This window comes from Simochromis diagramma, unplaced genomic scaffold (genome assembly GCF_900408965.1).
Source record: "Simochromis diagramma unplaced genomic scaffold, fSimDia1.1 OVJJ01000590.1, whole genome shotgun sequence".
Taxonomy (NCBI): domain Eukaryota; kingdom Metazoa; phylum Chordata; class Actinopteri; order Cichliformes; family Cichlidae; genus Simochromis; species Simochromis diagramma.
The window spans coordinates 1,864,637-1,890,441 of NW_024387057.1; the positions used below are offsets into that span (position 1 = coordinate 1,864,637).

The window sequence follows — 25,805 nt, forward strand, 5'->3', positions numbered from 1 at the left end:
ACTTCACAAAGGAGATTATAATAGCGCGATCTGGGATTTGAGAGAGCCATTGGGATTCAGAGGCCAACAAGTAGTACAACAATGCTAATTTATGTCTCTAACCAATTCTCATACAAGCATATTAAAAATGCACGTATAAAGGTGATAAAGAGTTTGAAATTATGGTCTTGAATGTTTTAAAATGGGCCCAGGTTCTCCAGAACTTCAGCAGAACGTTAAACCATCTCTGTATCGCTGTTCTCTGCTCTGTTTTCCACAGTTCTGGCAGTTTGGCGAGTGGGTGGACGTCGTGATTGACGATCGGCTGCCGGCGAGAGATGGGAAGCTTCTGTTTGTCCACTCAAAAGATGGAACTGAGTTTTGGAGCGCTCTGATGGAAAAGGCCTACGCCAAGTAAGAGTGGTACAGAGGACGGCACCCGAGGAAAAAAACTTTAACTTTAGCAAACACCGATCTTTAATATGTATTATTTTGTCCCTGTAGGGAAAGCAGCCCCTTTCATATTCTTCTTATGCTTCAAATAAATAAGAGAATCTGTGCATCCAGTGATTAGATATGTTTTATTGAATGCGTCAGATCTCTGTCTGACTTGATTCTACTCAGTCATGAGTTAAGACACCAAACTTGGCATAAAGGTGCATCTTATGGCCCTGAAGTGTCTTTAGCATGTCAAATATTGTTACGTCATCATGTTACCTAGCAACCACCTACCAAGAGGCCTTATGACGCAGTAAGCGTTGTATCTTACAAATTTTATGACAATACCATGTCATTTATATTCACAAAAAATGGTTAGGATGTCATGATGTTGCATAGCAACCACCTAACAACAGTCTAAAAACACAGACCTAACAATACTGCAGCATGAGCATGTAAGAAAGATGCAAAAAGATTGTAAAATGTGTTACAAGTAGCTGAATGATAAGTTGTAATCACCTGTAAATTATGGATTGATCCAAATTCTGTGTGTTACCTATGTTATCTGCACTTGGACATGTTATGGTTTCACTTTTATCTATTTTTCTTACACTGTCATTGAGCCTTTCTGCTGTTTGCAGCCTGCGTTTACACTCAGTCAATTCTGATGCATTCTCGAAAGAACAAATGTTCCCTCGTATTTCCTTTAGTTTGTTTGTTTATGCTAACCTTACAGTGATGCACACATGACATGAAGTTGTGTCTGCTCAGGTTTTAGTTCAAAACAAAATCTGATCACAATTGAGGTCAGTTTTCATTAATTGTCCCCGGCACTTCAGAAATGAGTGTTTCTGGTGCCAAAAAACTTGTGGCCGGCATGATTGAGAAATACTTGAAGCTCTTAAAGAGGGCCTGAAGAAACACAGCTGCTTGAGTGGACAGCTGTGGCCCCGGTTGTAAATTTTGGCTGGCTGTGTAGGAGAAACTCATCATTGTTCCTGTAAGTTTACGGCTTCCGAGTTAAGAGAGCTTCCTGGATGAGTGTGACGTAAAAGTACGATTACATATGTTCCTGTGCAGCCATATATGGTATTTTAGCACATTGTTAAGCAGTGACACTTTAAAATATAGAAATAAGTTTCTGCATATATTAGGGTTTAATCCTCAACTCTAATATTAAACTATGCAGTATATTTATTTATTTTGTAGCGGGACTCCATTTAATTTCTATTTCTCTGTGATGCAGGTTGAATGGCTGTTATGAGGCTCTGTCAGGCGGCAGCACATGTGAGGGTTTTGAAGACTTTACTGGAGGTGTGACGGAGATGTACGATCTGAACAAAGCCCCCTCGGACCTCTTCAGCATCATCCGCAGAGCTGTTGAAAGAGGATCACTTCTCGGCTGCTCGATTGACGTCAGTACTGCAACATTCATTATTGTTACTTTTATTTTACCAGGAACTCCCACTGGGATCAAACTCTTTTACTCTTTTCAACACCAAATACGAAATGCACAACATAATACAAAGTATAAATGATGACGCTAAACAATAAAACATAAAGTTGCTTATGAAAAGAAACAACCACAAGTCTCCTTCACTGCGTTCCTTGGTATCCTTTTAAATTCACTGGTAGATGAAGGCATGTTTTTTATATTATATTCATGTAAATTATTCCAAGTCCAAGGTTCATAGTAAGAAAATGCTTTTTTTTTTTTTTTTTTTTTTTTTTACTTTAACAACAATCCTTACATAAATTTACTGTCACACATTCCAGTTTCCTCCAGTGTACAATTCATTTTATAATATGAGAGATTTTGCTATATCTCTTACAGTTCAGAGATCCACATAAACTGTGGACCAGCAGCTAAAAGTCAGAAAAGTCTTCTCCTCAGTATCACCACTGGGGCTCAGGAGGGTCCTGTAAACAAAGCCCGTGTATGGAAAACCAGGAGGGCGCAGTGAGGACAGGGAAAGGTCTGGAGCTGGCAGGAAGTCAGTGCAACTGTCAAGGACACTTTAGCAAAGCTTGTGTTTGCAGACAGGGAGGACTGAACTTCTGTAATCAGTTCAGGCCTCCCTGTTTCACTTGGGTCCAAAGAGCAAAATTAAAAAGGAAATGCGTTTTCTCTTCCAGAGATGATGAAATTGTAAATGATTGACACGAACAGGAACGAATAAACAGAGTCTGTTTGTGTTTCTGTGCTTAGGTTTAAATGACACAGGAAAAATCTTCTATATTTACACTGTAGATTTATTCTTTGAGATTTTTGCTTTTAATGAATGTGCCATGCTGTGAGAGTGACTGCTAATTATATCGTTTGATTTCACCGACCTGCAAAAGTACGCGCGTACATCTTCTCCTGTCTTTGTTACCGTCATTCTGATTGTCTTCCTCCATGGTAAAGAGTCACCTTTTTACAAAGCTGTGATTGCAGCCATTCCTCATATGAACGATCATGAAACTGACCTCGCAGCCCCCCAGTTGTTAGTCAGTGGTGCCAGTTTGGGTCATTATGCAAATGTACCGTTTAAGGTCGGGGAAACCTGCAGTCAGCTGAAACTAAAGAATTATAGACGTCACAAACCCCTGGTTAACTCTGTTTAACTCTTTGTGTTGTGTTGCCTCATTCTCAGATCACCAGTGCAAATGATATGGAGGCCGTCACCTTCAAAAAGCTGGTGAAGGGACATGCCTACTCCCTGACTGGTGTGGAAGAGGTGAGGTCTACAAAAATTATTTAACACAACATAAAACTCATTTCAGATTTTCATGTATTTTGAAACTGGGTATTGATCAGGTTTGGTATCGATACTAGTGATATTCAGACTGCTCAGCTCTGCTGTTTACTGCAGCGTAGAGACGTATATACATCTATGCACATCACACAAACAACTATAACTAAAGAAAGCAGGCTTAGGCAGTGTGTGTTTATTTTCTGTATTTAATGCATCTGTTTGACATTTGTTTAACCAACGAGAGGCAGCGCATTTATTTTGCACGGGCAAAACAGATTCCTCATGTTTGCTTTCCCTTTACCCTTCACCCATACGTACAGCATATTATTAAGAAATGTAAATGAAATTGTGTTGAATTTGTTCTCTTTGGCTTTTGTTTTGGGCACAGCACAAGCGTCCTTTGCAGTACGGAAAAACATCGGAGTTACACCATTGATACAAAATCAGACATTGCACTTGACTTCTGTCATGTTACCCAAGTCACACAAATGTGCGCAGGATACTAAAAAGAAGAACAAGTGAAGCAGATGGAAAACATGAATGTGTGTGTGTGTTTCTTTGCATGTAGGTGTCGTACAGAGGAAACATGACAAAGCTGGTTCGCATCAGGAACCCCTGGGGAGAAGTGGAATGGACCGGAGCCTGGAGTGATAAGTATGATTTCTTTATTTTGTTCTATGCAATTAAGAATCACCAAGTTTTCCTTTGAGCCTGGATGGCACTGAAAGGAATTTTCCAGCTGTTTTACTGGGTCCAGGACTTCAGTTTAATTATTTATTTATTTATTTATTTATTTATTTTAAACTTTCAGCGCCAGAGAGTGGGACTCTATTGATCCGTCTGCCAGAAGTCGTCTCCAAAACCGCAGCGAGGATGGTGAATTCTGGTGAGTGTACGCGAGTGTTTTGCGCGTGAAACATTTGAGACTTGTCACTGGAGTGGTGGGTCTAATGTGGATTGTCTGTCCATCCAGAAGTAACGTGCTGGGCAAAAGTCTCAAACCAGTCCTCATGTCTTCAAATTTTGCCTGGGAAATGGGTTGACTGATTTATTGAAATATGTGCTAACATGCTTGGAAATACTTACAATGGGGGAAAAAAAACATCTCAAATTTTCCCCCAAATCCTTCAGGATATACTGCGCAGCTAAAACATGGCAAGTCTTCAGCTCATAAGGTGGAAAAATATAATTTTGTGCTGTCAGACAGTGATATACTTGAGATGTTTTATAGATTCGAATAGATTCATTAAAGAAATGGGAACAATTTGGTTTTTTTTTGTGACAGTCTCTTATGTCTAGACATAACACTGAGTCATCCCTTACACGCCTTTTTAATGCTTAAATGATTTCGAGGTCAGTGTTAAGTGTCTTAATATTCCTCTGAAAAATAATCCAGTACAAGGGCTGAACTGAGAATGAAGAAGCCCATTGAAACACCCGCAGAGAGCCAGGAGAGCTAATGCTCACTTTAATGATGACAAAGTCTTCCTCTTTGGAAGCAAACTATAAAGAAATGAGGGGTGACTCAAGACTTTTGCACAGTACTGAAGTTGTTTGAATTGTCTGTTTTTCTTCAGCACTGAAACGAGGTTCCATCTTTGGACTTAATGATTGAAAACTAACGATAAAATCGAATCTTCCAGGATGTCATACACTGATTTTCTGCGTGAGTTCTCTCGTCTGGAGATCTGCAACCTGACGGCGGACGCCCTGCAGAACAGCCAGATGAAGAAATGGAGCTCCTCACTTTTTCAGGGGGAGTGGAGGAGAGGCAGCACAGCCGGAGGCTGCAGGAACTACCCAGGTAAGATTAGTGGTGCAAGTGAGAAGAAGGGAAAATCGCAGGGTAGGACATGGACAGTTGTTGCATCTCACCAGACCCGTGTCTCGTGGTGTTTTAATTCTGCTTAATACAATTTTTACTTCAGGAATTTTTGTAATCAAAAAAGGCAAGTTGGAAGATTGAGTGAGGAAGGGATTGGGTTAACTTCCTGAAGGAATGTGAACCAGTGACTTCTATTTAAGCAATGAAACAATGTATTGTCTTTTAAAAGGTTTTGGAGATTCTCTACCAGGACATGCAGAAAATGGGACTGTTTTCAGGATTTACTGCAGTATAAATAGGTGTTAAGGGTTATGTGGTTATTGTCTCTTCACATGTGATGTATCTTGTTAATTTGTTTTTAATTGTGATTATCTTTCACAGAAATGTCATTCAGTGTTTAATAAGACAGAGCAGGCTGTACATTAGCTCACTTTGTTCCTTGTTACTGAACATCGGTTTATAGCCTGAAAAGGAAACACTTTAACTTTTTCATCTTTTGTCTCCAGCAAGTTTTTGGCTGAATCCTCAGTTCAAGATCATGCTGCAGAACCCAGACATGCAGGGCAATCCAGACTGCAGCTTTGTGGTTGCCCTCATGCAAAAGGACCGCAGGAAGAAACGGCGAGAGGGCCAAGACATGGAGACCATCGGTTTTGCTCTGTACGAGGTTAGCAAAAAAAGTAGATTTATTTCTTATTGACTTTCTTTCTTTCTTTTTTAACAACACTGATTATAATCATGTTCCATCTCTGCTATCTTTGCAGGTTCCAGATGAGGTATGAGGTTTTTCTACTTTCCACATATGCACATATATATATATATATATTACAGAGAATAGAATAAAAACATAATGCTACCTCTGTTAATGCCCCTCTCAGTTCAAGGGGAGTTCAGGGGTCCACCTGAAGCGAGACTTTTTCCTCTCTCATGCCTCCAGCGCTCGATCAGAAACCTTCATCAACTTGAGGGAGGTCAGCTCACGTTTGAAGCTGCCGAAAGGGGAGTACATAATCGTCCCCTCCACCTTTGAGCCAAACAAAGACGGCGACTTCGTCCTCAGGGTGTTCTCTGAGAAGCCTGCAGGCTCTGAGTAAGTAGCCACCGGCTTGCAGGAAGTGTAGAAGACACGTTTGCTGTGACAGTCATGTTTGGGATTTAGACTGTATATACAACATTATATACAAAAAAGGTTCCACAACGCCTTATAAGTTCACAAGACAGGCCTATTAACTTTATTAGTGATGACTCATCTGGAATGGCCTTCCCAAAGCCCCGACCTCGACCTTATTCAAAACTCTCAGTTTAAAGAAACTCCGCCAAGAGGAGTTGCCTAATATCCAGCCAGGATTATGCCAGAAGCTTGGTTGAGGTCAACCTTGCTAAGGGAAATTCAACCAAATATTATTGGTGATGTATGTGTGACTATTACAGGCTGTACATATACTTTCGGTATATGTACAGGCTAAAATTATTGCATCCAATTCTTGTTTATATAAATATAATGCTAATGTCTGTGAAGGTTCTCAGTCATCCAGGTCATCGTAGTCTAAGGAGTTTGGAAAGAAAAGTGTCTGGACTTCTTTAAGTTGCTTGAAGACGTTTCACCTCTCATCCGAGAAGCTTCTTCAGTTCTAAGGTCAAATGGTGGGGAGTCCCAGATTTAAACAAAGTGGGAGTTACCCCCCAAAGAGGGACAAAGGACCCCCTGATGATCCTCTATCTAATCACATGAGCCGAGGTGTGAAAATGGGTGTGGGTCACAATCAGCCAGGGTTTACGTCCACTGTGGGCGACCAACTGTCTGCCATCTATAATCCAGTTTGTAGATGTAGAGGTCTGGGCATTCCTCGCTGCACTGTACAGCATACACCACATTGTTAAGTCTGTGTTTTGGAGTTCTGTCTTTGGGATGAACCAGTTTTTGTCTGAGCGTGTTGCTGGGTCTGAAATGCACCGGGATGTCATGCTTGGAGAAAACTCTCCTGAGTTTTTCTGATACACCGGCTACATAGGGGATGACAATGTTGTTGCGTCTGTCCTTCTTATCCTCCCTAGCTGGTGTCGGATCTTCTTTTCTGTGCCTCTTTGCTGACTTTAAGAACGCCCATTTAGGATAACTGCACGTTTTGAGTGCTTCCTTTACATGTGTGTGTTCCTTCTTTTTTCCTTCAGGCTTAGAGGGAACATGTTCTGCCCGGTGGTGTAGGGTCCTAATTACTCCAAGTTTGTGTTCCAGAGGGTGATGGGAGTCAAAGAGAAGATACTGGTCCGTGTGTGTGGGCTTCCGGTAAACTTCGATGTTGAGGTTGCCATTCTCTTCAATGTGCACAGCGCAGTCCAGGAAAGGCAAACAGTTGTCCTTTGTGTCTTCCCTGGTGAACTTGATGTTTTTATCCACAGCGTTAATGTGCGCAGTGAAGGATCCCACTTCACTCCAGTGTATTTCAGACCCAGCAACACACTCAGACAGAAACTGGTTCATCCCAAAGACAAAACGCCAAAACACAGACTTAACAATGTGGTGTATGCTGTACAGTGCAGCGAGGAATGCCCAGACCTCTACATCGGACAGACCAAACAGCCACTTCACAAGCGCATGGCACAACACAGAAGAGCCACCTCCACAGGACAAGACTCAGCAGTCCATCTGCATCTTAAGGATAAAGGACACTCTTTCGAGGATGCCAATGTTCACGTTTTGGACAGAGAGGACAGATGGTTTGAAAGAGGAGTGAAAGAAGCCATCTATGTCCACTGTGAGCGACCATCTTTGAACAGAGGCGGTGGTTTACAACACCAACTCTCTGCCATCTATAATCCAGTTTTGAGATCCCTTCCCAGTCGCCTTAACGCCCACTCACATCCTGGGTCATCTGACCTCAGGAAATCACATGATAGGGTGGGGCCAGGTTTCACAATGAGCTCACCCGAAACCCTGGATGATTGTGACCCACACCCATTTTCACACCTTGGATCATCAGGGGGTCCTTTTGTCCCTCTGTGGGGGGAAACTCCCACTAGGTTTATATCTGGGACTCTCCACCATTTGACCTTAGAACTGAAGAAGCTTCTCGGATGAGAGGTGAAACGTCTTCAAGTAACTTAAACAAGTCCAGATGCTTTTCTTTCCAAGCTCCTTAGACAATGCTAGTGTATAGGTACTCAAAAGCTAAACATACATGTGTTAACATCCTGTCAAAAGGGAGTTCACATGATAATTGTGTTTTTCTCTGTACGTATTAGTGTAGTGTCTACCTTACAATAAGGAGCATCTTGATGCAATTGTTGTTGTGATTGGTAACTTTATAAACAAAACTGAAACTGAAGTCTAAACCTGACTTCAGCTGTTGTCTTGTTTCTCCATCAGGGAGCTCGATGATGAAGTTAAAGCAGATATTCCAGCAGAGGTGAGAAGAAGTGACCCCATGTGACCACATCTGGCCATATTGTGCGAAAGGAGGTGGGGGAAAAAAGCGTGTAGTGAACACATCTGTTTTTGTGTTTCAGGTTCAGCTACATGAGAGTCAGATTGACCCAAGCTTCAAGAATCTCTTCGGGCAGCTGGCAGGAGCAGTAAGCACGCTCTCAAAACTTGTAGGAGATAGCAATAGTAGTCCAAGGCATCTGCGCAGTCACATTTAATATAACGCACATCTGTTTGTGCCCACAGGACATGGAGATCAGTGTCACAGAGCTGCAAACCATATTAAACAGGATCATCAGCAAACGTAAAGCACTGCCATTATGAAATGTTTCTAACATAGTTTAGACTTCAATATTTAAAACAGACGTGTATTCTTCTCTCTTTTCACTTCACTTCCTGCCGTCCACAGATAAAGACCTGAAGACAGATGGCTTCTCACAAGAAGCTTGTCGCAGCATGATTAACCTCATGGATGTATCCTTGATGTGAAGTTGAAATATCTGCTTCCTGTTTCTTTTGTTTCTGGATCTCTTCACATTAATGTCTCTCTGACCTCGAAATGTTCCTTAGCGTCTTCACTCAGACTGATGGCAGTGGGAAGTTGGGCCTGACAGAGTTTCACGTACTCTGGGAAAAGATTAAACGATACCTGGTGAGAGTTAAATTGCATGACTGAGTTAACAGTGAATAGCTGGTGCACTGGTGTTTCCATTTTGTTATTTGATTCAAACTGGTGGTCTCTTGTCCCCCCTTCCCCGTATCTAGACTGTATTCAGGCAGTTTGACGTGGACAAATCGGGCACCATGAGCTCCTACGAGATGAGAATGGCTCTTGAATCTGCAGGTATTATTCTTTAATATTAAAGTGCAAAAAAGAAAGCAAAAAAAAAAAAAATCACAAAAGCACTTTTAAGTCCCAGCAGTATATGCAGAAAGCATTTTTTCTGAGTTGTCGGTGGAGCACCTTCGCTGACATTTTTTCACATTGTTGTATGGGTTTTCTTGCTTTTGCTTCCTTCAGGTTTCAAGTTGACTAACCACCTGTTCCAGCTGATCATCCTGCGATACACAGAGGCAGACATGGCTGTCGACTTTGACAACTTTGTCACCTGTTTGGTCAGACTGGAGACAATGTTCAGTGAGTGACACTATTGCAGTTGTTCACTGGTTCACAAGGGACAGTCTAACTGCTTGTGCAACTTGATCCTGCTTAGCTGTAAAAAACAAACAAACACAAACATACAGTGCATGGCTGCAAAGCTTAACAGAAGCTAAAATATGTCGTACTGTTCTGAGTCAAATGATCTTTTTTGTTTCTTTTACTGCAGAAACCTTTAAGAACCTGGACACTGATGGAGACGGTCAGATATCTCTAAACTTCGTCCAGGTATAAAATCCCATCACAAATGCTGTTGTATAAACAAAAGTTTGTTTTTCTCCATTCACTCTCTGTGATTTATTAAGAGTTTTCATTCATTAATCCCAACACTCTCTTTGTTCTGCAGTGGATCACCCTGACCATGTTTGCCTAAAGATGAGTGGACTCCTCTGTAAATTTTGCACTGCAGCTCTTGGTCTGTTATGTGGTTTCAGAAGTGCCTTTTTCCCTTCAGTTCTTCCTCACCCTCTATGCTGCGCATTGCTGAGGTCCTCTGATGCTTAAAAACCTGTAAAATCTTGATTACAGTGCCTGTACTGAAAATGTGTCGCCTGTCTCGCCAACTGAAAGACGCCCGCTTCTCCACTTCGGTCAACTCTGTGATAAAACTGGCTACTCTGGGGTCTGAAAGAAAACACCTGATTAAATCTGAGGGTGTGGAGACATACTTGTATTTTTCTTTTCTTTTTTTAACTGGACCAGAACTTTTTAACGTACAAAATTTAGTTTACAAGCTAGCTTTACCTTTTCGTAAAGTTAACTGTGTAGGCTACATGCTAAAGCTAGCTTTACCTTTTTGTAAAGTTAACTGTGTAGGCTACATGCTAAAGCTAGCTTTATAGAAAGTTACTAAACACATGATGAAGTGCCAAAATTGTATTAATGTCACTCAAAGCCCACAGAAACTTTACAGTGTATTTTACTAAGGTAACTATGACATGATACCAAAGCCAAAGTAGTGTTTATATGTTACATTACCAAGTGTAATGTCTTAAATGTGACATGGTCCAGGCCTACGTTGTTTTGCTAGCATTACATAATTTGAAACATTAAGCAGACATAAGGCTGATACAGCGTTACCCCGACCAGATTTTGTTTGTAGGGTTTCTTGCCATCAACTTTAAAAATTAAAATAAATTATGTGAAGTTATTTATTTGCTCAATTACATTGAAGAAGAATGTAATCTCACAATCAGCTAGCTGTTGTGTTTTTGGGGTTTCAATCACGTGTTGCCAACAGGGAAATTTCAGGATGCCCTTCACTGGACAAACTTACGCAACATCACAGTCATAAGATGGTTGAAGGGTGCTTTTAAAAATTTTCATTGTCTGTCTTTATAAATGCTGATAACGATAGACTGGCAAGTAGTTGTTATCAGTCGATAATATTGGCCCACAGATAAATTGGTTGGGTTTTTAATAATTCTGATATAGTATGAATGTGGTTATTAATACATTAACCAGACTTCCATCTTTAGTATAGCTTGTTTGTGTTTTTCTAATCACTTCACTCTAACTTAATAACGTTATAATTAAATATTTACCACCTAATCTTCAGGGGGTTTTCCGCCCCTTTGACGTGAGAGAGGTTTGACTCCATTTGTGTTTGAGCTTTGTTGCGTGTTGGGGTTTCGGTAGCATCCATAAATACCTCTGTGGCCAAATTCAAATGGCGACTGCTTAAATCAGCTGCTTACATTTGAAGACAATCTTTAGAAAACCCAGTGCTGGATGCAGTCGAAGTGGAGAGTTGCTTAGTGTGCTGGCTGGCATAGATGACTGTGCGTTATAAATCTATTAGTAGTTTGTACTGTAGCATCACTGCTGGCCTCTTACATCCTGTGCCAAACTTTGGTTTCACCTCAGCATAAAGGGCCCGTTCAGATTTTGCAGAGACAATTGTGAGGTGCTGGATCATTGTGAATGTTTTATTCTAATATATACAAGCTTATCTTTATGCATGGCTCTGTTTTTGTTTTCTTGTTTTGTAAAGTATGAAATAAACTGGACTTTAAAGTGGTAATAAAAAGGGATGTGTCAACGCTGTTTGAGTCTTGCCTTTTGAAGGGAGCAATATGTCAAAGTTTCGGGTAAGGGTAAACGGGGATGGGTGGATATGTTTGTATGCATGCTGTGTGAAATGTGATATATTGTATGACTGTCTCATTTCTGTCCCGTCAGGAAAGCAAGAGTTTTATCCGAGGTATTCCAGAGTTACACGATGCTGTCTGGAGCATCTACATGTAATGTGCCACAGTTTTTAAATGACAGTTTCTTTTGTTCTGCCAAAAACTTACAAATTTTTGCCTTTTTTTATTTTTAAGCACTTTTCTTTGAGAAGTACTGCCAAACCCTCACGTTTTTAAGATACTCTGACATTCTTGTCTTCTTTAATGTTAAGTGATGTTTGTGTAAAACTGTGTAATGTTTACAGTAATAACTTTTTTGGGTCCCTTTGTGAACCAAACCCTTCATTATGCAATGCGTTGGTTTACTGTGTAGCTTTCTCTGTATCACTTCTTCTATATAAACTTGGGAAATAAACATGGAGAGGTTTTGAGTTAATGTCTAAGTTTTATTGGTCTTGCACAGTCCACAGAAAAAAAAAAAGAAGAAAAAAAAGGCTGCAATTAAATCTGTGGAAATGGGTGTGATCATGATAGGGGGAAATACACAAGCTTGATATAGTAATAAATAGTACATTTAACAATAACATCCTACAAAAACAGGTACACTCAAATACATTACATACAATATAAGTTCGGTTAATGTGCACATCTTTGCAACCTTATAAAATTAAGACTTTTACAGCAGATTTTGGCTCTTTTTAAGTTAAATTGCAGACATTTACAAAGGGGATTCTATATTGTAAGATAAGGGGAAAAAAATAACACTTTGTTTAAAATTATATAAAAAGAACTGAACAACTTTCTTCTGGAGCTGCTCAGCAGGGGAATGTGTAACCTTTTGTGCGCAGTGACATGAAATACGAGAACAGTTGAGTACGTTTTCAAAGATTCTGTGTCTGTGTGTCCAAGTGAGATTCTTCAGGTAACTATAATGCTTTCACCTTTTGACCTCAGGCTAAAATCAGCTCAACTGAGTGGGATTTTCTTCAATGTAGAACATGACCACATAAAATATCCCAGAGGCCTAAACACGGCTGTTAGTCTCGTAGGCCGTCGTTGTTGTGCACAATTTTGGTCACCATGATGGAAACGAGCCTCTCCAGCTGCGCCGCCCGCTGCCTGCCCACCTGGAGGACCTCCTCGTGATTGGCCCTCTCTTCGCTGTCGTAGTTCATCACAACCTGGTTGGTGATCAGGGAGAGGGCGAAGACGCGCATGCCACAGTGCCGAGCGACGATCACCTCATGGGCTGTGCTCATGCCTGGAGAGGAAAAGATCGAGACAAATACAAACAACTCTAATAGAAAGAATAGAGTAGCCATAAACCAGCCAGTACACACAAGAAAGGATGTAAAAATGCAAATAACACAAAAGAGATGTTTTCCTTGTTTCTAATTGGCTTGGGAACTATGTCCTGTAATGTTGAGAAGCCTGGGATTTATAGTGTTATCAAAAGAAGAAGAACTGCAGATCTAATACTGCTGAAACCAACTTCGCTTAAGCTCATTTAGAGGCTTCTAATAAGTTTTACTGCTTTAATTTCATGAGAAGTCTCAGTATGCATGCATACAAAGAAGACTCACTTTAGGAAACTTAAATTTATGTTTTTCACGTGTTTTTGCTCCTCAAAAGTAAAGCTTCAAGTTGAGGTTTGGGCAGCCCGGGGCAAATCACACATTTTCAAAGTCACTGCAGCAAAAGGACTTCAAGCATTTCGACTGAACTGTCATTTCTTGGAATAAAATTCAAAACAGCATGATGGCATTTGATAAAGTGCTCTTTTAATAAACTCCACGTGCTTTGTGGGCATCAGTTTGATGATTAGGTTAATATCAGACAGGACGCTGTGGCTGGTTTTTGTGGTACCACGTGGTTTGAATTGATCAAGTCCTGTTATCGCCATCAGCTGATAAATCTAATTGATAGTCCTTGTTATTGTGCTATTCTTAGTTAGTGTATTGTCTGTCTCTGTTAATGTTTGTTTATAATGGAGCACTGTAACGAAAAATAATTTCCCCTAGGGATCAATAAAGTATTCTGATTCTGATTGACACGTCTTAAAAATCCAGATGTGTAGATTCTGATCTGATTAAAGTTTTGGGACTTTACATTCATTCGTTACATTTACTCAGATCAACAAAACAATCAGCTCACCGACAGCATCAGCGCCAAGTCTATGCAGCATGCGACCCTCTGCGATTGTCTCAAATGTTGGCCCGCCCAGCACACAGTACACTCCCTCCTTTAGGAAATCTCCATAGCCCAGATCCTGTCCCACGTCCATGGCCAGCTGCTGCAGCTCTCTGTCGTATGCATCGGACATGCATTGGAAACGTACGCCAAACCTGACAGACGAAGGAAGACAGGAAGAAGATTAGGTTAAGCTTATAGGAGGTTTAAATGTCTGCTTTTTATGGCTTTACGAGAACACGTCTCACCGCTCATCGTTGGGTCCATTCAGAGGATTGATGCCAGCGAAGCTGGGCAGGTTGAGGTGGTCTTTGATGATCATGATGTCTCCCATTTTAAAGTCATGGTTGAGGCCTCCGGCTGCATTGGTCAGCATCACCGTCTCAACACCGAGCATCTTGAAGATGCGCATAGGCAATGTAATCTGGAAAAAAGAACATCACGGAATATAAATGAATAATATTTTGGGGGGATCTTGCTGAAAATTACGGGATATTTTTTTTGCAAACACACACATACCTTCTGTATTGAGTAGCCCTCATACAGGTGGAAACGTCCCTGCATGCAAACGCACGGCCTTCCTTTTAAGTGTCCAAACACCAGCTTCCCCGGCATGTCCGTGCACTGTGGGAATTCAAAAATATAACAGTGAACATCAGCAGGAGCTGCTCAGCTGACGTGGAGTCACCATGGTAAAGTGTCGGTGTAATAGGTGTAGCTCACCTGTGCTCTGCGGAAAGTTGGGGATGTCTTTGTAGTTGAAGGCCACCTGGTCCTTTAACAGGTCAGCGAGCCCTCCGAGCCCTGAGCCGCACACAATGCCCACAGTGGGTCGGATGTCTGTCTGGGCGAGCAGCCAATCAGCAGTGGCCTTGCATTCCTCGTAGCTGTAGCTGGATGACATTAACAAAAGGGCAGAGGTCAGGCAGATCACCGTGACAGTCCAGCACACATGAACACACTAATTTTATGGCTTGATATGATGCAGAAGCACATTTTTATGAATTTGGTTCACACAGGAAGATCGAAAGTAACCATGGTGACCAAAAATGTGACCGTCACTTCACAAGTCCAATATCAATTTTATTGACTGATTTTTACAACATTAGAACATTTCAAACTCTTTACTTCCACTCAATTGTGAAACGCGCTTCATTATGTAATTAGACGCGTCACTCCTCTTGGAATGGATCATTTCTTGACACTCCACCGAGAACAAGAGCACATACGCGTATTATTTTTTGCATCCCCTCAGTCCACTCTATTTTTTCACGCTATCCAAAGCCGGCCGTGAAAGAGCCACGTGCTGAGCAACACTGAACGAGAAAAAGTAATTAAAATATTAGAAATCTACTCACCAGCTGTTTTCCTCTGGAAACATTTCGGAAGATAAATGAAGCGGCTGAGAACGTAAGAAAAAAAATAAATACAGACTTAAAGTTTTAAGTCTGAAAATAAAAAAAGTTTTTAAGGCGTATAAAAATATCAAAGAGAAGGTGGAAGAAGTCTTCTGTTGAGTTCTTCTTCTCTTTTAGAGTCCCGTGAAGTATTCAGCTCTTCTCTCTCACTTCTGTGGAAAGAGGGGCAGCTGCGGACTTTATCATAGGACCGGTGACTCCCCCCCTCCCGCCCCCTCCTCTGCTGACGCATGTACCTGCTGCAGTTTCATTGGCTGAGCGGACACACCTTCAGACCGGTATGCCACAGAGAAATACACACCCACGGAACATCCTGTACTACAGGTGGAGCTGGATATACGAGTTTCCACGACATTTCCCACTCCAGCCCACTCATTACTTTTCATGTTACGTTCACATAAACAATCTATGATGTTTCGAGATCCACTGATCCAAGTAATTCTATTTATAAGTTAAAGTATCCATTCAGTCTTTATCGATCTGTGTCTCTGTTACTCTCACCGATTAAAAACAAAAGATGTTGTGGTTTCGGACACACAGCGTGTTTTTGAACATCACGTGTTTGTGGTCCACTTGTTCTCGTCATCAGTCTGCGAGTACTGTGTGTTATTGTGTGACGCAAGTTTTAAACCAATACATCTTACTGTCAACTGCAGTATGTGCAGTATGTAGTCATTTATTTCTATAATGTTGGGCTTATAATATACATTTTCTCCTCTTTAGAAGGAAAATGTAAACTTTTACTTCTTTACAGACAATAACAGTAGCTACTTTAGTTATGTTGCATAGTGATTTCACACCATCGGCAATTTTAAAATGTGGTACAGTTATGGTCACAGATGTATGTATAAAGACATTTAGTTAGATTATATCCAACATTCAGATGATGTGAACATGATAATCTGTGAACATGATAATCTGACCAACATCAGTTTTATTGTCTAACTCAATTTTTTCCTCACAATCTACCAACAGAAACAAACAGACAACATGTACAGTATATTTATGTGTGCAGCGGTGCATAGATGTTGGAATAAATAAGAAATGGATAACTTGTTGCTATATATCCAGAATGAGGGCTCAACATTATATATAGTATATACAGCACAAGTATGTACAATGGTATGCAGATATATTTACAACAAAACAGTATAAAAAGCACACTTTGGTTCAGCAGCAGATATGCTGAATGTTTAGATAGAGACAATTTTTTTGTCTGATTTTTTTGTAAATGTATTACACTAATATTACTGGTATTTACTTTACTTCAATTTAAGTCTTTTATTTTATAATAAATTCTATTATATTATAATTTATTTGCTTTGATGAAAAATCATGTGACCTGTGTTTGCTCTGAGTATCAGAAACTACCAAATAACTCTACAGCCTTGTTTAATAAATAAGTTTGGAAACAAAAAACAACTCGTTTCAATTCCGCGTTCTCTCTAACTGTGCATTGCTTAAAAATGGATTGCATCATCATTTATCATTATGCATTTATCACTAAAATGTTTTGGCACACGTACAAGTAGACAACACATCCTGTTTAGAGTGTGCCTGTATTGTAAATAAGAAAAGTTATTAAAAGCATGTCACTTGGACTGAATGTCCAGTAATCTATGTGGATCAACACAGTAAACCACGGTCAAAACAGGTCAATACATTTGTTTCCAAACTGGGGCGATACAGATGTGATTATGTTGTAAAAGGAGATAACCAATGTCATGGTGGTGAAAGCTGAAAAGTAATTCTATTTATAAGTTAAAGTATGTAAAGTTGAACTCCATTAAACTATAATGTAAAAGTAGGAGAACTCATTAACCAGCATGACCAGTCAACTTAGCATTTATTACTTACTTTAACATTCACACAGCATTTTTAAGCACATAACAACTAAATCTGGTTAATTTATTTAAAATTGTATGGGAGGCTTTGGCTCAGGTGGTAGAGCGGGTCCTCTACCAATCGGAAGACCGGTGGACTGATTCCTGACCCCTCCAGACTTCTTGCTAATGTATCCTTGGGCATAATCTGTGTGTGTGTGAATATTAGCACTTGTTGTTCCAGTGTGTGTGATTGGAGATATGAAACTTGCAGTTGAAAGTGCTTTGAGGGTTTGACTGAGTAGAAGGATGATACGTAACAACCAGTCCATTTCTAGTTATCATCATCATTATTATTATTATTATTATTATTATTTAAGCTTCTTTTAGAGTAAATCGGACTAGTTTCGAGATCTTTTTAGAAATTAATGCGCGAGTCATGAAAGAAGACGTGTCAGTTTTTCACTGATGTAGCACTGGTGCTGGTGCCAAGCTTGATGTTTTAGGCAGGACAACAATGATTATAAATACCCAGGGCAAAAGTTGGAACCACAAATGAAAAGGCTGGAGCTACTTTCACAACTTCACCAGTGATTGGAAGATCAGGCCTGTTCACTTGTTGTCGATTGTTTTTAGCTTCTTGCAAAAAAGAGTAAGGCTGGGCTTATTCAAGTTTCTTAAAAGAGGCCGTCTATGTCTGCTGTGAACGACTGTCTTCGAACAAAGAGGGCGGTCTATGACACCAATTGTCAGCCACCTACGATGCAGTATTGAGATCCTTTCTCAGACGCCTCAATCCCCACTCACACCTTTTGTTAGGTCACCTCAATAGATCACCCAACTAGGTGAAGCAAAACAGCGGTTTCACTCAAAACCTCTGATGGTAATGACCCTACACCTTTTTCACACCTTGGCCCATGTGATGAGGCACATGATCAATAGTGGGTCAACAATCCTCTTCAGGGATAACTCCCTCTGGGTTTAAATTCCTGACACTCTCCACCATTTAGTTTTAGGACTGAAGAAGCCTCTTGGATGGGAGTTGAAATATCTTCACAAAACCTAGAGTCCAATGCTAAGGTATCTCTAATGCATAACTGAAGGGAGAGGAGAGATGGATGTCCATGTAGGATTTGTGTCAGTGATGCACTTATGAGGTGAATTTAGATAATTCATCTATCAATTTTCCCCCACTTATCCAGTTCAAACTATGACTGGACTGGAGCCTAACAGGGCCAACACAGTGAGACAGATGGGGACCCATGCTTATATTCACACCCACAACCAGTTTAGAAACACCAGTTAGCCTAATGCATGTTTCTGGACTGTGGGAGGTCCTGGGTTTGAATACATCATCTGGCCATGGCCTTTCTGTGTGGAGTTTGCATGTTCTCTGCGTGGTTTCTGAATAAACAGTCATCTGCCTCTATGTGTTAACCCTGTCCAGAGTGTACCTGGCCTCTTGCTGTATGGGAGCTGTGATAGGCTGCCACCTATGACCCTGAATTGGAAAGTTGAATCAAATGGATAGAGAAAGTCTGTAATCATTACACAAGTTATCCATTGATTTAATAGATAAGCAAAGAGGCCAAAACCCCCACATGCTTATCAAAGTCTACAGCAGCCAAAACATAGGTAGGACCTTGAATTGTTGATCGGCACCGACAAGTAAGAAGACTTGTTAGTCTAATTCTCCGTGTGTGTTACAGTTTGTTTCCAGGTCAGTTACCTCTCTGTTTGGGTTCTGGCTTCTGCATATCAGTTTTTGACTTTGCTTGATAACACATGGTAGTTGTTGACCTGTTGACCTCTGTGCCCCTCCCCTCAGTTAGAGCTAACACACCTTTGGATTAGCCAGTGAGCTGGGGCAATTTCATTTCCTCACAAAGGCCCACAGTAACTTTTTACCCATTTTCTCCTCACCCAACTAAATGTTTAAAAATTGTTCAGAGGGATCACCTATGTCTTTTTCTTCCTGCACTTGGTCTACACCTTTAGAAAAATTGTGACATAGAAATTAACCCTTTAAGACCTACCATAGAACCAAGTCCGCCAGAGCTTATATTATATTTTTACCTGCTGTGGAGCCATTTTTGGGAGCATTTCAAGTTGCTATACATCAATACAACAATTATAGCCCAGATTTTAATAATATGTATTCATTAAGTGCATAGTAATTACATAAATTGCAAAAAAGTGCAATAAACTACAAAAAAATTGAAAATCGTTTTTGCTTTTTTAACATATATTTCTAGTTAGAGAAATTTAAGAGGCTTATCCCTCAAAACTGTAAATACAAAAAAGTTGCACAAAATAGTTTCCCACCACAGGAAATTAATTTTGAGTGTCTTCATAGTTTTATTTTTGAAATACACCAATTTTTATACACTGCAGGAAAAACGAAAATAAATATTATACTGCAAATTTGCAAAAAAGCAGCATATGCATCAAAATAAACTATTTCCAGCAGTGCAATATGAGTCCTAAGCATCCCAGAAACGACACAGAAAGTCATAAAGTCTAACATAACTTTTAAAAATACCAGTATAGGCCCTGAGGCCCTGATGGTAAAAAAAAAACTACATTTCCGCGAAAATGACGTCACTTCCGGTTTCGGGCAGGTAATGGCGGACATGCAAAAGTTCGCGCTGACGTCTATTCCAACGTAGGAAGTGTTATGAACAGCTGATCGGATCGGCAAAGCGTGTTTCTGGAATATTCTGTTTTTGTTCCTGCAAGCGCTTTTTATGCAGTTTTTGCAAAGCTTTATGTGGAAGGAAACCGTGACCTAGGACAAGCTGATGGCATAAGATGTAAGTACAACTCCTCCGGTTTCATATGCAAAAAAAATTATTGCGCTAGCTTACGTGGTTGCAGTGCTACCGGGATTTAAAATAGTTACGCAAAACAGAGCGTGCCCGCTCCGACCGGCTCTAAAGGGTTAAAGTTTATTTTAAGGTTTAGGTTTAGGTTAGATCCAGAGGATAGGAAAATATACAATGTGCTAAACAATAAACATACTACTCACACTTGACATCATGATGAGCAGATCAAGTGCCAAGTGCAGCAGATGGCCCCGCCCCTCCCTGAGCCTGGTTCTGCTGGAGGTTTCTTCCTGTTAAAAGCAAGTTTTTCCTTCCCACTGTCGCCAAAGTGCTTGCTCATGGGGGGGTCATACGATTGTTGGTTTTTTTTCTGTATCTATTATTGTACAATCTACTGTACAATATAAAACACCTTGAGGTGACTGCTGTTGTGATTTGGTGCTATATATATAAATTGAATTGAATTGAATTATTGAATTATTTAAATGACACGACCCACTGGTTTAGTTTTTTTTGTCAAAGATATTAAGTGACTGGTTTAGTTTGCATGTCTGTTGTTTGCTAGCAGGGCTACTAAAAAAGAAATCGGTGGAGCTTGGCCACTCACAGAAGTGATTCGTTTTTGGATTTATTCTGGAAATGGCCCTGAAATTATAAGATTGCAAGATATGGCAAAATCTCACATGCGTACCATTTTAATGTGGTCAGCAAAACATCTGGAAAGAAAAACATCTGGGCCTACATCTCCTTCTTGATCCAAAGACTCAGTTCTCGTGTGGAGAAACTTTTCAACCTCTGGTCACCTCATATTATGTAACTCATGTCTGATTGGTTGCAACACCGTTGCCAGTCTGCATTCTGACAAATGGCATCCATGCCTGAATAAACAGCCATCGATTTATTTCAGAAAGCCAGTCATCCAGTTGTGTCACTTATTTAAACCTAAAAATGATTTCTGTGGTTTAAAGGAGCCTGACAACATGCATCTAAGGGTACAGAGAGGTCAGTACAACTTGACAGTCAGCCGTTTTGTTTTTATGGCAGTTTTTGTACCGTGCAGTTTTGCTGAATAGGCATTAGTGAGGCACCCAGCAGGGAAACAATGTCACAGTGATTCTGCATGTTTTTCTTGTGTGATGATATTAGCAAGGCTGCCAGAGCTAGCACAAGCTGAAATTTCTCACTCGGTAAAGGTCCTATAGGAAACTGTATGTTATTTAAATAACATGTTTTCTGTAAACAAATGCAGCTTCAGAAGAAAGCCTAAAGGAAAATGCACTGAGTTATATCTTCTTATAGAAGTAGTTCTAACCATGCTCGTCCAAACTCTGCAAGATGTTTGCATTGTTGTCGTGGGGGTGGAAAGATTTTTAGTGCCACTTTAAAAGAAAAGGAAGATGTGTCCTGAAATAGAACTTGAAGTGCTTTTTGTTTTTAATGCAAACTGATTTGTCATTAACCGAAGCCTGGGCCTTTCTCTTCACACCTCACTGCTAAATGAAAACCTGAGCTTGTCTTGATGCATCATCCAGGTAAGGAAATCCCAAATGGTGATGAAATGTTTCTCCCATTGAAAACCCCGTGTTCACATGAACACAATCAGCGTTTTGGAGAAACCCAAGCTTGCATCACTCACGATGTAAGTCAAACACCAGCTGTGAAGTTAGTGTTGCAGTGTAGAAACCTGATGCCCTCAAGCAGAATGAGGAGCAGTTGAAGACATGCGATAAAGTCAGGTGTGTTCTATTTAAATTAAAGTGTGGAGGCTTACAGGTATCAAACTGCAGCTGTGACAGCCTTCACTGTCTGCAGAGATAGGAAGTTCCTGATAGGAATTTCTGTGTAGGTCAGTTAAGTTCTTCTACACCAAAGTATGTGAACATTTCTCTTTAGATACAGCATCATGCAGAAACTGTCCATAATGTTATTAAATGCTGTTCAGGATAAGGATATGGAAAAAATGTTCGATATAGTAAAAGAATATATCCACTTAACCACTTTAGCTGCCTGACTTCAGAAGAAAGCATGCAAAGGAAACATGCCAACACTGTTTCAGCACACTGTGTTCTTCGTTTGTTCTGCAGCAGGTTTTTCTTATCTTTAAATCTGCTTATCTATGTTGCTCTTCAGGTCCAGGACAAATAAAAGGCCTAATAAGGAAGGTAGGATAAAGTTTTATCCCTCTGATGCCAGAGAAAAGACCCAGATTTTCCCAGTCCCAGCAGTTATCGATGTGCAAGCTGGCCTTGTCAGCATGACCAGACCTGCTTCACTCATACTAAATATTGATTTTATGTGTCAAATTGTGTGTAAGAGGTTGAACTGAGGGCCGGTGTCCCATTTTTTTAATCATGAAAAAAACAAAACAGTTTTCTTTTAGGTAAAACTTGTTTCTGTAGGTCAATCAAATCCCTCATTATGTGGAGGTGCAAACAGAGACAAGTCCCATATTTTGGCTCTATAAGACACTTTTCTAAATGGTAAATGGCCTGTATTTGTATAGCGCTTTACTAGTCCCTAAGGACCCCAAAGCGCTTTACACATTCAGTCATCCACCCATTCACACACACATTCACACACTGGTGATGGCAAGCTACATTGTAGCCACAGCCACCCTGGGGCGCACTGACAGAGGCGAGGCTGCCGGACACTGGCGCCACCGGGCCCTCTGACCACCACCAGTAGGCAACGGGTGAAGCGTCTTGCCCAAGGACACAACGACCGAGGTTGTCCAAGCCGGGGCTCGAACCGGCAACCTTCCAATTACAAGGCGAACTTTTCTAAAGTCTTTCTTTTACTGAGTGATTGTGAAAGCAGCATAGGTGCCTGCAGGTTAACCTGTCATCACCTTTTGCTGCATATGCAATGCTCAAGGTTGAACATTACAAATTCACAAGCTACACTGACTTTGGTGGGATGGGATGAAATTGACCATAAATGAAATCAACAATAAGCCACCTTAAAGACGGAACTTTAAATAACACTTTGAATCTGAAATTTTTTAAAAATAATTTTGTTTTTTGTAAGTCCTACTAGAATTTTCTTTAGAAAATATACAAAAAATTAAATGCTAATAAGGAATAAAAGAGATGCTTCCATGTATTATTATTGTTCACACAGACATACTTTTGTATTTAATGGTAATTTACAGGTTGGGAGATGAGGTCAGGCCAGAGTCTCTGTGCACTATGATGTTTGCAGATGACACTGTGATCTGTAGTGAGAGTCGGGAGCAGGTGGAAGCGAGTCTGGAGAGGTGAAGGAATACTCTGGAGAGAAAAGGGAATGAAACAGATGGAAAGGTGAACATGCAAAGAGCAGAGGTAGAGAAGGATGAGCTATATTGGGTGAACCATCCAAAACAGCAGACAGTGCACAAGAGAAGTCAAGATAGCAGAAGGATAGCAACAAGAGTGAAAGGTTTACAAGGAGGAAAAGAGGAAGATCCATGGATATAGTAAAGGAGAACATGCAGAGGTCTGCTGTGGTGCCCTCTAGAAGGAGCAGCCATCCATGCTCATAAAGAAGACACACACGTGCGTTTATGAGGTTTTCCAAAGTCCTAAATGTTTAAATTTCAAGATTAGTCAAACCATGTTAAGATGTCAAATGAACATCTTTTTTTGAAAATGCGACACTCCATCTGATATGAGATTAAACCATATAAAAACTCTTCTGTCGAGATGGAAACTTAATGAGGTGAAATAGAGAAGCTGAGCTCTGAAGTCTACTCACGCTGAGCCGCAATTACAGCTCCAGGCTGCAAAATCAGGTAAATGATGAACTCAGCAAAACAGAAACACATGAAAGCTGACTGGACTAAAACTTCAGCTAAAGTTTGTGGAACATGTAAATTGTTTAGGTGTTATTTCAGCTGCTGTCTGTGACCTTAAAATCCATTCCTCTGTCCTCCTCGAGGGTCAGCGGAATGACTGGGAGCCATGTGGCCTCACCTACACGGTGCAGATGTGGATTTTATGGTGTGACATGTTGTGAACAGTCATGTGAAGTTGTTCACGAGAATGACCAAGTATAATGGGAATAAAAAACATGAACGTTTTTGCATATTTGTAGAAATATTTGTGATATTGTCATCAACCTGACTTTCCTTTTAAGTAAAGTGGGTTAAAAAAGCTGCAGAAGCCACAGAAGCTCCACACAGAAAGGCCCCAGGCTGGTTTCAAGCCCGAGACCTTCTTGCTATGAAGCAACAGTCCTGATCACCGCCCTAGTTTCTTAATCTGGAGGAAACTGGCTGATGTTCTTCGTAACCGCTCGAAAACCTCTCCCACATTTTCAAATTGCCTCATCGTGGGATTCAAGCTTCTCATCTTATTCGTTCATATTTTGAATGATTGTCCAATAAAGAGATCAGTGGATTTCCTCACTTTACACTTACAGTTACAGTGATCCGCTTTGACATTATATCCACTATTAATGCCTCACTAAACAATGTCTTTATATCTGTGGCTTAGATACTAGAGTTATTATAAAAGTGTCACTAACAGAGACAAATCCAGGGGAATTTGCACTTCACGTGCCTTATTGTGAATAAGTCTTGATACTGGGACTCCATGAGAAAACAATGGGAATGTGTCTTGAGGTAGAATCACTTGTTCTCGTCCTTTCTGCAATAAAAATCTGGTTACATTAAACTAAAGAAATGTACAAGTTCAACTTCTTTTCCTTTCCAGAAGTGAGGCACACTCAGTTATTATCATACTGAATTTCATTGAAGACTAAAACAACCATCTAATCTGGATTTCAATGGTTAGTGAACTAAAGCTGCATGCATGCTGAGACAAACCTTTAGAAAAATCCAGATCGCTAACTAATCAGTTTACTTATCTGTCCAGATTATTTAGAAATGCACACGGGGAAGTTTGCTCATGGTTATTTGCCAGAAACTCTGTGCTGCACACAGGTCAAACAGTTGTTTATATTTCATTACGCTGTCAGACTGTGCCCGCGGACTCAGAAACATCTTTTCAGTAGATAGATTTTAAGTTGTGCTGTAAGTGTCACACTTGTAACTGTTGTGAAAAATTATTAAAACGAGTTTGTACAGTACAATACAACTTTTATTTATATAGCACATTAAAAAAACAACAACAACGGTACACCAAAGTTACAATAGAAACAGGGAAATTAAGACATGATTAAATAAAAGACCATTAACCAAGTACCACATATGTCAGCAGGTTGAAGGCACTAATTATACAGGAATAAAAGGAAATATGAGAACAAACGTAGTAAGAACAGATAGATATAACTAAAAGATAAGTACATAGATAAAAATGGAGCAAATTCTAAAATAGGATGGAAAAAAAAACCAGATGGAAAATCTAGGGTAAATAAGTGAGTTTTTAAATGAGATTTAAAAGAGAGAATGGAGTCTGATGCCCGAATAGCAATGGGAAGGTTGTTCCACAGGTTAGGTGCAACCAGGGCAAAAGCAGATCTGTAGATCTATGCTGAACCAACAGTAATTGGTTCAGCCCAGGGACATAAGGACTAAGGAGATCGACAAGATAGCTAGGGGCTAAATTATTTATACGATATTTACGTACGATATTTGATGGGTAATGCAAATCAGCAAGAACGGGGGTGATAGAGGCATGCTTTCTAGCACCAGTCAGAAGATGAGCCGCGAGCATTTTGGAAAAACTAAAGTCTATGAAGGAGAGCAGAGTGTAGAGCAAAGTAGAGACAATTACAGTATTCCAATCTAGAGGTCACACAAGGATGAATGAGCTTTTCAAGATCTTTATGAGGAGCATAGTGCTTAGCTATAAGACAGCTTGAGGTGTGTCGGACACACATTCCACATGCATGTACGGAGCTGTAAAGCTGGAAC

The 25,805-nt window shown here is 40.3% G+C and overlaps 2 protein-coding genes across 3 annotated transcripts in view; one reads left to right on the top strand and one right to left on the bottom strand.

Moving 5' to 3' along the window:
• capn1 (calpain 1) overlaps positions 1–12,208 on the top strand; it is a 31,451-nt gene extending 19,243 nt beyond the window's left edge. For both annotated transcript variants that reach the window (XM_040045170.1, XM_040045171.1), the window contains exons 5-22: positions 260–393; positions 1,664–1,832; positions 3,054–3,137; positions 3,724–3,809; positions 3,967–4,041; positions 4,799–4,959; positions 5,487–5,647; positions 5,745–5,756; positions 5,859–6,070; positions 8,348–8,387; positions 8,488–8,553; positions 8,651–8,708; positions 8,814–8,878; positions 8,988–9,056; positions 9,170–9,248; positions 9,426–9,542; positions 9,733–9,791; positions 9,910–12,208. In XM_040045170.1, the coding sequence (XP_039901104.1) occupies positions 260–393; positions 1,664–1,832; positions 3,054–3,137; positions 3,724–3,809; positions 3,967–4,041; positions 4,799–4,959; positions 5,487–5,647; positions 5,745–5,756; positions 5,859–6,070; positions 8,348–8,387; positions 8,488–8,553; positions 8,651–8,708; positions 8,814–8,878; positions 8,988–9,056; positions 9,170–9,248; positions 9,426–9,542; positions 9,733–9,791; positions 9,910–9,936 (1,674 nt within the window). In that variant the 3' untranslated portion in view covers positions 9,937–12,208. The remainder of the gene's footprint in view (positions 1–259; positions 394–1,663; positions 1,833–3,053; positions 3,138–3,723; positions 3,810–3,966; positions 4,042–4,798; positions 4,960–5,486; positions 5,648–5,744; positions 5,757–5,858; positions 6,071–8,347; positions 8,388–8,487; positions 8,554–8,650; positions 8,709–8,813; positions 8,879–8,987; positions 9,057–9,169; positions 9,249–9,425; positions 9,543–9,732; positions 9,792–9,909) is intronic.
• On the bottom strand, positions 12,118–15,458 carry pnp5a (purine nucleoside phosphorylase 5a). Its single transcript, XM_040045186.1, is given in 7 exon segments — positions 12,118–12,953; positions 13,847–14,037; positions 14,131–14,306; positions 14,402–14,491; positions 14,493–14,506; positions 14,606–14,775; positions 15,241–15,458. Coding segments are annotated over 7 exon segments (888 nt in total). The 5' UTR covers positions 15,264–15,458; the 3' UTR covers positions 12,118–12,729.
• Positions 15,459–25,805: the final 10,347 nt, after the last annotated feature.